The sequence below is a fragment of the Corvus cornix genome, chromosome 3 (assembly GCF_000738735.6).
Source record: "Corvus cornix cornix isolate S_Up_H32 chromosome 3, ASM73873v5, whole genome shotgun sequence".
NCBI lineage: Eukaryota > Metazoa > Chordata > Aves > Passeriformes > Corvidae > Corvus > Corvus cornix.
The window spans coordinates 59,370,262-59,383,411 of record NC_047056.1 but is presented as its reverse complement, the minus strand read 5'-3'; the positions used below and the strand labels follow the sequence as shown (position 1 = coordinate 59,383,411).

The following is a 13,150-nucleotide window of genomic DNA, read 5'->3' as shown; positions in this document are numbered from 1 at the left end:
GAAGCATAGCTAAAAATTGAGAGAATTCATTCAAAAACAAAACACTGAAGCCATGCTCTTAGGCCTTCTTTACAGTGCTAAGAGATTAACTGCCAGAAATTGTTCTGCTTTGAAGGTTTTTTCTGATTGCAGAAGAATTCCATTAAAGAATCAGGGGGAACCACACCTGCCACATGGGTTTGCTCTCAAACTGATGCCTGTGGAATTGTGGATAAGAATCTTGTAGAGAGCAACTGCTCTTGCTCATAACTTAGGATGGACCATTGCAGTCCCAGCAGCGAGCAATTAGGAAGCATGTGCCTCAGAAAATACGGATTAAAGCATCACACAAAAGTGCAATAGGCTACTACAATGTTTCGCAATGTGATGCACTTGCAATAACATTTATAGTCTGCATTAGACCATCTAATCTTATGAATGTTATGACAGTGTATAAAACTGTATCAGCAGTACTCAAATCTATAATGACTAAATCTTGATGCAGTGGAAGATAGCAAAGAACCTTCAGACCTAGAAATTTGCAAGTTGGTGGGAGTAGTTACCATAATACTTTAAATAATGGAATAAGCTATTTCTTCTACATTTAAAATGACTAGGAAATGAGTAGAATTGGAAAGAGAATGACTTTTTAAAATACCATTTTAGTCTTAAAATATGTTTACAAATTTCAAATGTTTCAACAGATTTGTTGCAGATAGTACCAGCACAAAACAATGGAACACATGGCAGCTTGAATCACCTCTTAAAGAAACCTTTTTACAATCCTTCACATCCAAGGGAAGTCTCATCTCCCTATTCATGTCCAGTTTCCAATCTGGCTCCTGCAGATGACCTGGGATGCAATTGCACACAAGTAAATAGGGGTTTCTGGCATCTTTTAATCATCTCTGTCAAGTGTGTTCTGCTTGCTTTGTTTTTTTCTAAGCAGTGGACTCATTTTGAGCAATTCTCTTTTATTTTACAGATCTCAAATGCGTCACAAGAAGTACTGCTAAACAAGAGGTTAAATCTCACCGCAGAAGAAAGTAAGTAGCAAAAAATGAAGAGGGCAGCAGTATTTTTAAATCTGCACCTGGTTTATACTTTATATCACTGGTTCCAGTGGGAATTTTTGCAACGTTAATTACAATTGAAAGTGAAGTAGGAAAATCAGGTCAGGAGCACAATTTTGTTTTTTTTATTTTTCCATTGCATTTCTTTAAAAAATGCTAAGGAGCTCTGTTAAAGCCTCATGTATGTATAAGAATAGGATTTGAGTCCCATTAAAATTTTGGAAAACACCATACGGATTTCAATGGTCTTGGAGAAAATCTGAGCACTGTCAGGCTATGTGCCATAACTCTTGTTCCTTACCCTGCACGCATTACTTTGCCTTTCTCTGATCAAAAATTCTCATAGATACTTCTTTCTGCTTTTTTTTAATGGTGTTTCTGGAAATTTTGGGAAACACTGTAATGCCTCCTAGTCAAATAAGATGTAAATTTCACCTCCACTTGGTAAGATAAGTTCAAAATATTTACATTGGTATGAAATTTCAAAGAAACAAGAATTTGCTAAGCTGATATATTGACTTTTGTACATTAAACATAATATGAAAACTATTTTCTACATTTTTTATTCTACTTATAAGCCTAAAGAACCACATGACCAGGTTTACTGTTGGATCTACTTGTATTTTCTGAAGTTTAATTGACAATTTTTCTTAACCCTTTGTGCCATCCCAAATGTTATAGAAGAATAAATTGATAATTATTATTTAACTTTTAGTTAACAAGGCAAGCTCATCTCATTTGCCATATGGGAGACCCAAAGTTCTTCAGAAGGAAAATGTCTACTGCCTCCTTTCCCATCGTCAGTATGTGAGTGGATACAGCTATGATATCTGGATGCCGCTGTGGACTGCCTACACTGTGGATAAGCCTGTAGGTTATCAAATATCAAATATCTACTATCTATCAAATATCTACTCTTAAATATGGGATCTAATGGATTAAAAATGTGGAATTCATCAGGAACCCTGTTTAAGGGCTGGTGGATGTCATGTGACTAAGGCTTTTGTGTCTGAAAAAGTGTCTTTGATATCATTTAAATTTCAGCTATCTTAAAATATAGTTTGGGAAAGTGGCAATTACCATTTGTTAGGGACACAAAAGAGATAGGAGAATAGAGCTGCTGGTTCTATTAAGCCTGTTCTGTAAAAGGGATATGCTGTCAAGACAATGGTCCCCTTGCCTGTCAGTTCCTGTGGAAAAGCAGGGTGTGATTTTCCAAATCAGAATTTCAAGCTTTCCTATGAGTACCATGATATTTTTCCTATTAAATATCCTTTGTGCAACTCTACAAGACAGTTTGCACTAATGCTTATTTCTGTATGTTGTCTGCTCTCTGTTACATGATATCACTTCTGAAAAGTGTAATTATAGTTGAATGAACCTCTGAGTGTTCAAGGGTATGTGGCTCTGGAATAAATTGTTTGAGTTTTCAGGGTCATTAAATGAATGGACATTCATGGGCTTACTTGCCCTTATAATTTGACCCTTTTTCTAAGTTGCCTTGTGGAAACTGTTTCTATGTTGATTCTTCAGTCTGAAGAGGACTGTTATTGATGTCTATGTGATTTCTTATTTATCAGTACGAATATGAGGAAATTATTGTAATTGCTGCTAAAATGTTAGTATTTCAGAAAGTTTCACTCCATATTTTCTACTGATTCTTCACTGTCTGGTTGAAGGATCAGGAATTCAATCCTAAGAAGGGTAAAAGTCATTTAAGCAAATGTCCATTTCAAAAGGACTCTTTATACTTCATATTTGAAGATCTGCCCTTAAACCTTTCTATGAAAGTGCATTACACAAATGAAAGCTAGTTAATTGTGGGCATATTTTTTGTCTGATTTTGCTTTTAAAAGATTAAAAAGTCCCATCAGAGCTGCAGTCTTCTTAATATTGAGCTTAAAAAAAGCTCAAAAACCCAAATAAATTTTCAGACATTTTCCTTTGTTAAAAAACAAATTCTCAGTTAGCAAAGAATCATAGAATCATAGAATGGTAAGGGGTTGGAATAGACCTTAAAGATCATCTAGTCCCAACCCAGCCCTGCCATGGGCAGGGACACCTCCCACTAGACCAGATTGCTCAAGGCCTTATCAGACCTGTCTTTGAACACTGCCAGGGCTGGGGCATCCACAACTTCCCTGGGCAAGCTGTTCCAGCATCTCACAACTCTCACATGAAAAAAATTCTTCCTAGTATCTAACCTGAATTTCCCCTCTTTTGATTTGTACCCATTACTCCTTGTCTTATCAGTACAGTTCTCGGCAAAGAGTCCCTCTCTGGCTTTCCTGTAGGTCAACTTCAGGCACGGGAAGTGTATAAAGAAAGTTCCTGCTCAACTTAATGTCTGACTTAAGAGAAATACATATTTTGCAGGAGTTTCTAAGAGCAGTTCGTGCAACGTTGTGGGAAGCAGTGAATGCTTGGGACTGAAGTATTGGAGGATATAGGTCACAGCAGACTCTAATACAATGATGTATGTTTTCTATAGAAAGAATAGGAAAGAATAAATCCCATCTGTAATAGTGTGAGAGACACAACAGTGAAAGGCTCTGAGTGTAAGAGCTCACACACTGACTTACCTTGCACAGTAAGCTGAGATTATGATTTTTTATTACATGTGCTAATCGAGAGAAATAGGCTTTGTAAATTACAACACCTATGTGAGGACAGAGATAGAGCTAATGCCTTTGATTGTAAGATTTGGCAACAATACCTGGGAATGACAGAATTTGTATTGCACCCTGGGTTAATTATGTTTGGATGCAGCCTGTACAGTGCTTTACACAATTTGTAAGATGGGGTACATAAAGAAGTGCTTAAACAGTAAACTAGGTATGCAGGCTGGAGTTTTGCTGGTTTTGTGTGATTTGGAAGTTTTGAAACTGGATGAATACCATACGCTTGCTGATCTTAAATAAATGGCATCAGATAGTGTTTTGGTTGCTTAGTATTCTCAGGAATAAGGAAAATTTAAGATTGAAGGACATTTGTTTTCTTTCTTACTCATCTGCCAGGGAGGAAGGCACATTTTCTTGCAAAAAAACAAGAACTCCTGAAGGGGACTGAATTTGACATAAGACACCACAGCAGATGCTTGAATTCTGTCATGTAATGCAAATAACTCATACTTCTTGACATTAATTACAGGCTCATCAAAAAACAATAATCTGCATTAAAAAAGACAATTCATGATGGGATAGGCACAGCCATTTTTAACTGCTTTCTTCAGGAGACATTATGGTTCTTTGACCTGAAATAGGAGGAGCCAAATTGGTGATGAATGTGTTTTGTTTTTTTTCTTTGCCACATGATCTGTTCAGGAGTCAAAGGAAGACTTTTGTCGTCTTTTATGTTTCATTTCATATGGTATATATGTTTTCCATTAATGTACAACCTGACCATAATATGGCATCTACTTGAATTCTAATAAGTGACTAAATGAATTAAATCAAGGAGTGCAAAAAGGCATGAGAAGAACATTCCAGTTCTTTATTTTTGCTTGGTTTTAATTGATCAAAATAAACAATGTACAGAAAATCAGATTAGATGTTTAACTGCTGTTTATAAATGTATAAAGCAAAATACGTTCCATTCTTACCAAAATGAAAATAAGTTCCATGTAAATGAGGATGAGAAAAAAAAGTTAAACACGGAAAAGCATATTCAGATGATTTAATGTTATTGTAAAATTATGAAAAAGTGTGTATAAGAGGTTACAGGAAAAAAAGTGAAGGTTATAGAAAGAATTATACTCGTCAGAATCACTTCTGGCCAGATCTTAGCATGTTAACATGCTTTGGTGAAGTTAGTGAAGCCAGTAAAATGTACTAAATTTACTGTGTATTCTTTATCTGTAAATCTTAGCAGCACAGATTCTTACAGAAACTGCATCCTCAGATGCCAAGATGAGGTGATAGTGTAATTTTTATATACTAGCTGCTTTCCAGGAGGATGTGACATCAAGTTTGTGTTTCCAGAAATATGTAAAAGTGATGAATGAGTCAAATGTGTAATCTGTTTTTGCCTAAGGTATAGCCTTATTTTGCTGCTACAGTTTTACATGGCGCATAAGGATTTCCCTGAATTACCTAAAAACACAAGTAGAAGAAAAACACTACCCAGAAAACATTAGTGTCCAGTACTTGCATTGACCTGATTCACTATGAAAATAGGAGAAGATTCAATGAAGTCCATTCTAGAAAGTTAAAACCATACAAAGCATTGGCTTAGCCACAGCCGTGGGTGTAATACTTTTTTTCCTTTTCACAGGAAAACACATCTCCTCTTCCTCCCACCGTTTCAGACTGTCTGCGGCCTGATGTTAGAATCCCTGTTGCTTGGAGCCAAAATTGTTCCGACTACCCAGAAGGGCTGACCCTGACCCACAGTTTCCTCTATCCTCCCAGTGAGCATGGTTCTTTTTATAGAGAGACCTTAGAAAGTCTTAATCAGCTGGATGTGGGTTTATGTTTAAACATATACTCAAGCACCAAAACAAACTTCTTTGGATCAGCATGTTGGGCAGAAAAAGCTTTCCAGTGTTTGCAGACGGACCAAAAGCAGGGCAGCTGCTACTTGTATCTAAATATTTTCGGTTTAGAACATTTAAGAGTTTTTTTTAAAAGATGGAACAACTTGAATGTGATGAAGACTGGTTGGAATGATGTAAAGGACTGGAAGGAAAGGCTGTCCCTCTTCCTCTGCATAAATATTCATTTCCTATTTTCAAATTTGATAATTATTAGTTATTGAACAGATTGTACAAACAAATTTGGAGATATGTTTGCAGTAGGATCATGCGCTCATGCTCAAATGTAAAATGTAATTGAATTACATGTACCTACAACTCATAGTGACACATGAATCAATTTGTCTTTGTATAGTATTCCATTCATTTATATTTTTGTCTTTTTATATAGACTACAGTTCATCTGATCTTGAACAGTATGATGCCTTACTCACCAGCAATATTGTTCCCATGTATAAAGCTTTCAAAGGTAGGTTGCAAAATTGATTCATTATGATTAATTTTCTGTAATTATGGTTCTGGATTTGATAAAGCTATCACAGGAATTTAAAACATTAATGCATGGCCTGCTGTATATCCAGATGTTGTGAAAATATATTTAAAACTTCTTAAAAGTAGATGTTTGAAAAATTAAAACCACATTTATATGGGGGTTTTTTCTGTGTATAGTCCCATCTGATTTCTGCTTTTCTCTGCTTACCTGTTTGCTTTTGAATTTGCTCTTCATCTCCTCTGTGCTGTCCTAACATGAAATGCTAGCCATGAAACTCTCATAAAAATTTCCCTTGGGAAAATTCAAGGTGAATGAAAATGGTATTTTTTCTTTTTGCAAAATCATAAGAGAAGACCTCAATGATATTAATTTTGCAATACTCTTTCTATAATAGATCTTTTTATTATGCAAGTGTGGTAAGCTAAATTAACTCTTCCCATCCAGCCCGACTCACATTTGTTTGCAATCACAGAGGAGAAATTTTCTCTAACTGCTTGTGATTCTGTTTTACTGTTGGGCCTAGGCTCATTTTCTTAGAAAATGGATAAAAAGAGGAATTATGTAAGGAAAAAGGTGGAAAAAACCCAATTATGTAACTATCTTTCTAATACATTCAGACCTCATTTATTCATTCACTCATGTAAAAAAATAGATATCCAGAAGACCTCAGTGTCTTTAATCTTCCAAGTAAATCAAAGACTGTGAAAGATCCAATTTTTCAAGGAAAACTACAAGAAGTTACCGTAGACCATAAACAACAGGTAAATCAATAGGAGATGCCCTCAATGCCCCAAACCCATCAGGTTTTTTTGCCATGCCAGTTGTAAATATTGGAATAGTCTCACTAGCTTGTATCCGAATTGTATTTTCTGGAATGACATCTGTGAAATAAGCCATATTGTCTAGTGATGTTTGATATGAGTTCAGTACAGTGAAACTAACTCTCAGGTGGTGAATATTCCTCTCACAAAACCATTAGGTCAGTTCCTACTATTTGGCACACTGCAGGTACAGGCAGATCAGCCAGAAATTAATGACCTCTCAGCTGTAGGTTTGTAGCTTCAGCTTTAGATTGAATCATTATACACTCCAGTAGTGGAATTTGCTTTGCAGGACTATAGTAGCATTTACCATGCCTCTTTCAATGGCAGGTGAGAGTATGTCCCTTCTGATGAAATCCAAATTTTGTGTAAAAAAGAGCTGATTTTATGGGCAGTTTAGTTCTGAACTTTTTATTATTAATCTACAGGGAAAACACACACTATTTTTCTTCAGTGGTGAAATTACTTGAAATTTATATTAATTTTGCTTTTATTTTCTTTTTATGGCAGACATATGGGACTATTTCCATAATGTGCTTCTTCAGAAGTATGCTAGAGAAAGGAATGGGGTAAATGTTATAAGTGGACCAGTGTTCGATTACAATTATGATGGCCATTTTGACAGCCCTGATGAAATTAAGCAGTAAGTACATGGAAAAGTCAGAAGTCAAACTCTATGTGATTTCCTCTGTGTTTCCACAAAAATTATTATTTGAAAAGACCAAGAAACAAGTATCATGGATAATGGAGTATTCTATTTGTAATCCTACATCCACTATTACTTATACAACAGGAAATGCTCTTGCAAACAGATACAGTACCATAGAAGTTGAAGTCCAAGTAAAAAAGCTGTGCAGTAACATGTGTATCTCTATATGCATGCACAGTGATTAGTGATTACTAGTGATTAGTTTCCCAAGATTATGCCTAGATTTTAGATTATGGGCCTCTGCAACAGAAATGCTGAGAAAATAGATGACATTTAAACCTGCGAAGACATGCTTAAGCATAATTTTCTCACTTGCTTGTTGGGCTCACTCACTCACTCACTCACTCACTCACTCACTCACTTCCTATTGTCTCAAATGGATGTATTTTACCAAAGGTCAGATTTGTGTGTTTGCCTTCACTGAATAGTGTAACTGGGAATGCAAATGTAACATTCCTGAGAGGTACCTTTGCATAGCTATGGCTTACACAGCTCACTTCAACATCTGACATGTTCGAGGTACACATAAAAGATAAAGACTAATTATTTATGTCAGTGAATAAGGACAGAAGGAAATAAAACCAGAATTAGAACAACAGCTTAGATTAGGTAAAATGCCTTGGGGGAGAGTAAGAGCATTTATGGAGTAGAAAGGTGCTGGGAAATCTGCACAGTTGAATCTGCCACTGGAGATGTTTTATTCAGGCTAGACTTGACCACATCTGTTAAAAATGGTTTGAGAATGGGAAAATCAGCCTGCCACGTAGTAGAAGGGTGGAAGGGAGGGGAGACTACAACTTCCTTCCAAGCAGAATGCTGAAATACCCAGTTGACCACATAATGCTGCCTCTAGTTTAGAATAATCATGTTTTAGTCAGCATGGTTAGGCAGTCATACAGAGCAGTATAATAATTTCAGTGATGGTGTTTTATTCAATACTGAACAAAAAAGCTTGGGAAACATTCAGCTCCTTATCAATTTATACACGAGAGTGACCATGTTTGCAGAATAGTCAGAAAAGGGCAGCAAAGACATTTTCAGTTGAGTATCCTAAACTGGTTTCTAGAGCACACAGCCCCAAGTCATCACCATTCTGGCATTTCTCAATGGCAAGGAGTCAGAAGGTAATTTTCTCATCTCTCTCCTCCAATTCTCATCACTGAAATTCTTAGTATGATGAAGGGCAAATATGATGCTCTATCCTGACTCTTCCAGATGTAGGGATCTCTGGCTTTGGCAAAATAGAGTATTGACCATGTTAAGCAGTCCTGTTTCAGTGGGACTGCTTGTAGCACACAGAGTAATCCATGCATATTTGGCTGTTTGTGAAATAAATGGTGAGGCTGTCTATCCCATCAAGTATTTTTTTCAATTATAAAAGAAATTTAAGTCATATAGTATTGAAAGATATATGCTGAGATAAATTCTATAAATTTCTAATTGCATCAGTGGTTTTAATACTTGATATCTCAATAAATGGCTGAATTAATGTTTTGTAGGTATGTAAACAATACAAAAATCCCTGTCCCAACCCATTACTATGTGGTTCTGACAAGCTGCAAGAATACATCCTATACTCCACTGAACTGTTCAGGGTCCTTGGATGCTTTGTCTTTTATCATTCCTCATCGACCTGACAACACTGAAAGCTGTGCTGTAAGTATAGTTCTGCATTCCTGTGTACCAATGAACTTTGTGAACAGATTCTCATTGGAATCTAGTCATCCAGAGAATCTTTGTGAGTCTGTTAAATTAACTCATTCCCCATGAGCTGAGAATGAGCTGAGAGTTAAAGCAATCACCGGAAGATCAAGGAGCTCCAGGAGAGGTAGCTGGAAACTAATGAGCTGATAGGAAGCAAGGAAGAAGAAAGGAAGGTTTGATAAAAGGACTGGGAAATGCTGTCACCTGAGAAGGGCTGAGAACAGCAGCACAGGCAACAGGGAGATGGGATATCTTTATGGAAGACTGCAGGATAAATTTACTCCAGAAGTATCAGAGGACTTTGAGTGTTATTCCCTTCAGTTGCTAGAAAATTCCTTCAATCATTTATTCCACCTCTATGAGAAATTACACAGCAGACATTTGGATCGATGGTCCTGCAGTTAAAATTCATACTTGAGTTAAATAAAATCTCTGTTTACCAGTAACAGAGTAAATCTTATGCCTTGTAGCAAACAAAATAAACTATCTGAGTCTAATATGTATTGTTGAGGCAGCTGAGTGTCTATTCCACAAACTCTGGGTTGCAGAAGGCTCCTTAACTCAGTGTCTATATTGTACAAGTACAGCTGCACAGACTTGAACTGGCCCTCACAGATGGTTTTTATTTATAATTTTGAGCTCATAACTCCAGACAGTGCAAGTTTGCCCTACTTGGCAACAACTTCTGTGTCTCCCCGTTTGTAGTGTGGACAATCCACAACTTCCCAGTGAGATCTTTTTAGTAGTTGAGGGTTGACTAATAATTAATGAATTAGGCTTTATACTTTAGAAATTGACTGTCATTTCTAAAATTTAGCAATAAGCCCCAAATATCTTCACACTTTATATTCATCATGTTCTTGCAGTAATATACATTTAACAGATCATTTGCATCAGAAGCAGATACTGTTAATGAAAAAGCAAATTACCATCTGTTTGCAAAAAGCCCTTGTAGTAAAGGAAGAGAAAATAATATTTTTGCTTGATTAGCGGTTACATTTTCATTGTTTTCCCCATCTAACCAGCAACTATTGTTGCTGTCCAGCAATGAAGACTGAGCTCCTGTAAGGACTTTTTTTGGGTTGTCAGGTGCCTGTTGCTTGACTGACCTGAGCAGTGCAGTTAATTTGTACTGTAACTAAAACTGTCCTTACGTGTGTGTTTGAAACGTGACTCATGTATTCTGTAGTTAAAAGTCACACTTGCTATTTCAGCATAATTTTTCTTCTCTGTCACTTTGGAAGTGGAGAGGTGAGTAGAAGAGACATCTATTTGATTCTGTTTAAATGACATCCCTAAAAGCAAGGCTGTAAAGATGCCTAGGAAAGCCTGAAAGAAGTTTAACCAACTGGAGGCCCTTAGTCTGTCAAACCAGGTGAAACACTGGTAACTTCCTAACACTGCCACAGAGCAACAGGCAGCCTTTTATGTGTTTGAACATTGTTCTTGTTTGTTTTGACAGGAAAATAAGACACTTTCTGAATGGGTTGAAGAAAGAGTTCAGGCTCATTCTGCACGTGTTCGGGATGTGGAGTTGCTAACTGGGCTTGACTTTTACCAAGAAAGAAATGAACCCATCTCCGAGATCTTACGGCTAAAGACATTTTTGCCAATATTTGAGACTGAAAGCAACTAATTATCTTTGAAAAAAGTGTCACTGCTTGGAAGAAAGAAAATTTAAATGATTTCAGTTTTTCCCTTGCTAAAGTATTTTTCAAATTTGTGTTTTTCAGTCAAGTGTTTTGTGCCAATAAAATTTGAATAATAGCTATGCATAAAATTATCTAAAGTGAATTAAATCGTCGTTGCTGAGCCAGGCTTTCAAAATACAGAATATATATTTATTATGCAAAAACTAATATATGATATTACTATAAAAATACATGACATATGATATATTATATATAGTAGTAGTAGTGATTAAATAAAAATGCAAAAGGACATATTTTATAGTGCATACACACCAGAATTATACATTTTATATAAAATACTTCTACAATGGAGTTGAAAAATGAAACAGTTTGAGAGGAGTGTGTGTGTTTTTTCCCCTGTGTTTATCAGAAAGGATATGGTTCTCTAACACTAGCATGTCCTGAAATGTTCTGAATTTCTCTTTCTTGCCTATTAATTCCATGAAAACATATTGAGACTCACAAAAGGTTTATATGTAGTGCAAGTGATCATCACCTGTGTTTTCCACTTGGGTTAATTCATTCTGCCAGTAACAAGTGAAGTGATGTTAGAGTAAATGAGCCATATTCCGTACCCTTCAGAAATCTTAAAACAATCTGAACATGAAGAGGTAAAAGAAATGCTCTACACAAAAGAATTTTATCTTGTATTTATTTTTACAATTTTTACAATTTACTTGTATTTGCAATGGTTTCCTAATGCCTGGCAACAGCAAAATTTGATTTATAGGCTCAGTGGGCATTTTAAAGAAACATGTCAAAGTGTGTTTCAATCTATAAAGCTAACTGTGGACTGAAGGAGGTATGTCTGTTTAAGGAAGGAAGCTTTAAACTTCCAGCCTTTTCTGCACAAAATTCCAAACCCACCACAAGACATTTTTTCTCCCCCCAAGTCTTAGATGATCAGTGTATGCCCAGGCACCAGACAGAGTTTAGCTATACTGATCTTAAAATCACTATGTGGGACCAAGCTGAATGTAAAGATTTTTATCTCAGTTAAACCATTACACCATCGTGGAATTGTAGTTCACCACTTTACAATGTTGTGGCATCTAAGTCCGCCCACCTAAAGCAAATTTCTGCTAAACTGCCCCAGTTAAGAACACAACTGGTTTTTCACTGCATGGTAAATCATATCCTAGCTCTAGTAAAAAAAAATCTACACTCTTACTCTGGAAGAGTGGGACAAAAGAACAGTGACTGAATATGTAAAATGGATTGGGTTTCTTTTACTCTGAAATGCTGAGAAATTCAAAAGTTAAAGTAATAACAAATAGACAATAAGACAAAATAAACACACTGTATTTAATTTAAAAACATAATCCTCCTTTGTTAACCGCTCTCCTTTGTCCTGAGATCTAAGAATGTTGTTTCTGAATATTTCAATCTTCTGTTTTCTAGGGGATGTGAGTATAGCTTTCCCAAATTGGTAAGCCCTTTGTTTCCGTATTTTTCAGCCAGTTTTGAAACTCCCGAAGCTGAAGTGGAATAGGCACAAAGTAATCTGCTGACTGTAAAAGCAGATGTTGCCAAGTCTCAGCTCTCAGAGCCACCTTACATGTGAGAATTAAAAATGTAAATTCCATAAAATGTGATTTTCCATAGACCATTATTGAAGCTGAGAAACTGCGTGCTCCTGTAGACATCAGAAGTCTGAACTCTGGAGGACCTTGCTGTTTCCCTCTCTTATGCTTGGGTCCTTTTAAGTTTTGGAGGATTAGAACCAAATCTCTAAGCAGATATAGAAATTTGGCGCTACCTATATCTAGTCTTTTCTCTGTAGCAAGGCAGAGTAATAATGAAAGAAAGTAGGCAAGGGAAACAGCCTATCATGCTCCAGAAAAGGCAGACCAAGGAAAAGCTTAACTGATGTTTTTTTAGTAAGTGCTGCTATTTCCTAAACACCACACCCTGGCTCTGTGAGACTGTCTATAAAACAAACCTTTTTTGTTCACTTAATATTTATTACAGAGACCGCTGGCTTTTTGTCAGTACCCCCCTGAAGTACCTTCAAAGCTGAGTGCAGACACTGAAGTGGCACAGAATACCCTTTACCTTGGACATGGTCCCTTAAGGGAAATAGTGTCAATGGATATATATAGAAAGGGTTGTTTTTAAAATTACCTCCTGTACTGGTCCTGCAATGTTT

The 13,150-nt window shown here is 36.3% G+C and overlaps 1 protein-coding gene across 1 annotated transcript in view; it reads left to right on the top strand.

Annotated features, from left to right (window-relative positions):
• LOC104690606 (ectonucleotide pyrophosphatase/phosphodiesterase family member 3) overlaps window positions 1-12,265 on the top strand; it is a 37,059-nt gene extending 24,794 nt beyond the window's left edge. The window contains exons 18-25 of the mRNA XM_010401607.4: window positions 684-853; window positions 965-1,025; window positions 1,768-1,922; window positions 5,325-5,460; window positions 5,975-6,052; window positions 7,408-7,540; window positions 9,106-9,262; window positions 10,773-12,265. Of these exons, the coding sequence (XP_010399909.2) occupies window positions 684-853; window positions 965-1,025; window positions 1,768-1,922; window positions 5,325-5,460; window positions 5,975-6,052; window positions 7,408-7,540; window positions 9,106-9,262; window positions 10,773-10,946 (1,064 nt within the window). The 3' untranslated portion in view covers window positions 10,947-12,265. The remainder of the gene's footprint in view (window positions 1-683; window positions 854-964; window positions 1,026-1,767; window positions 1,923-5,324; window positions 5,461-5,974; window positions 6,053-7,407; window positions 7,541-9,105; window positions 9,263-10,772) is intronic.
• Window positions 12,266-13,150: the final 885 nt, after the last annotated feature.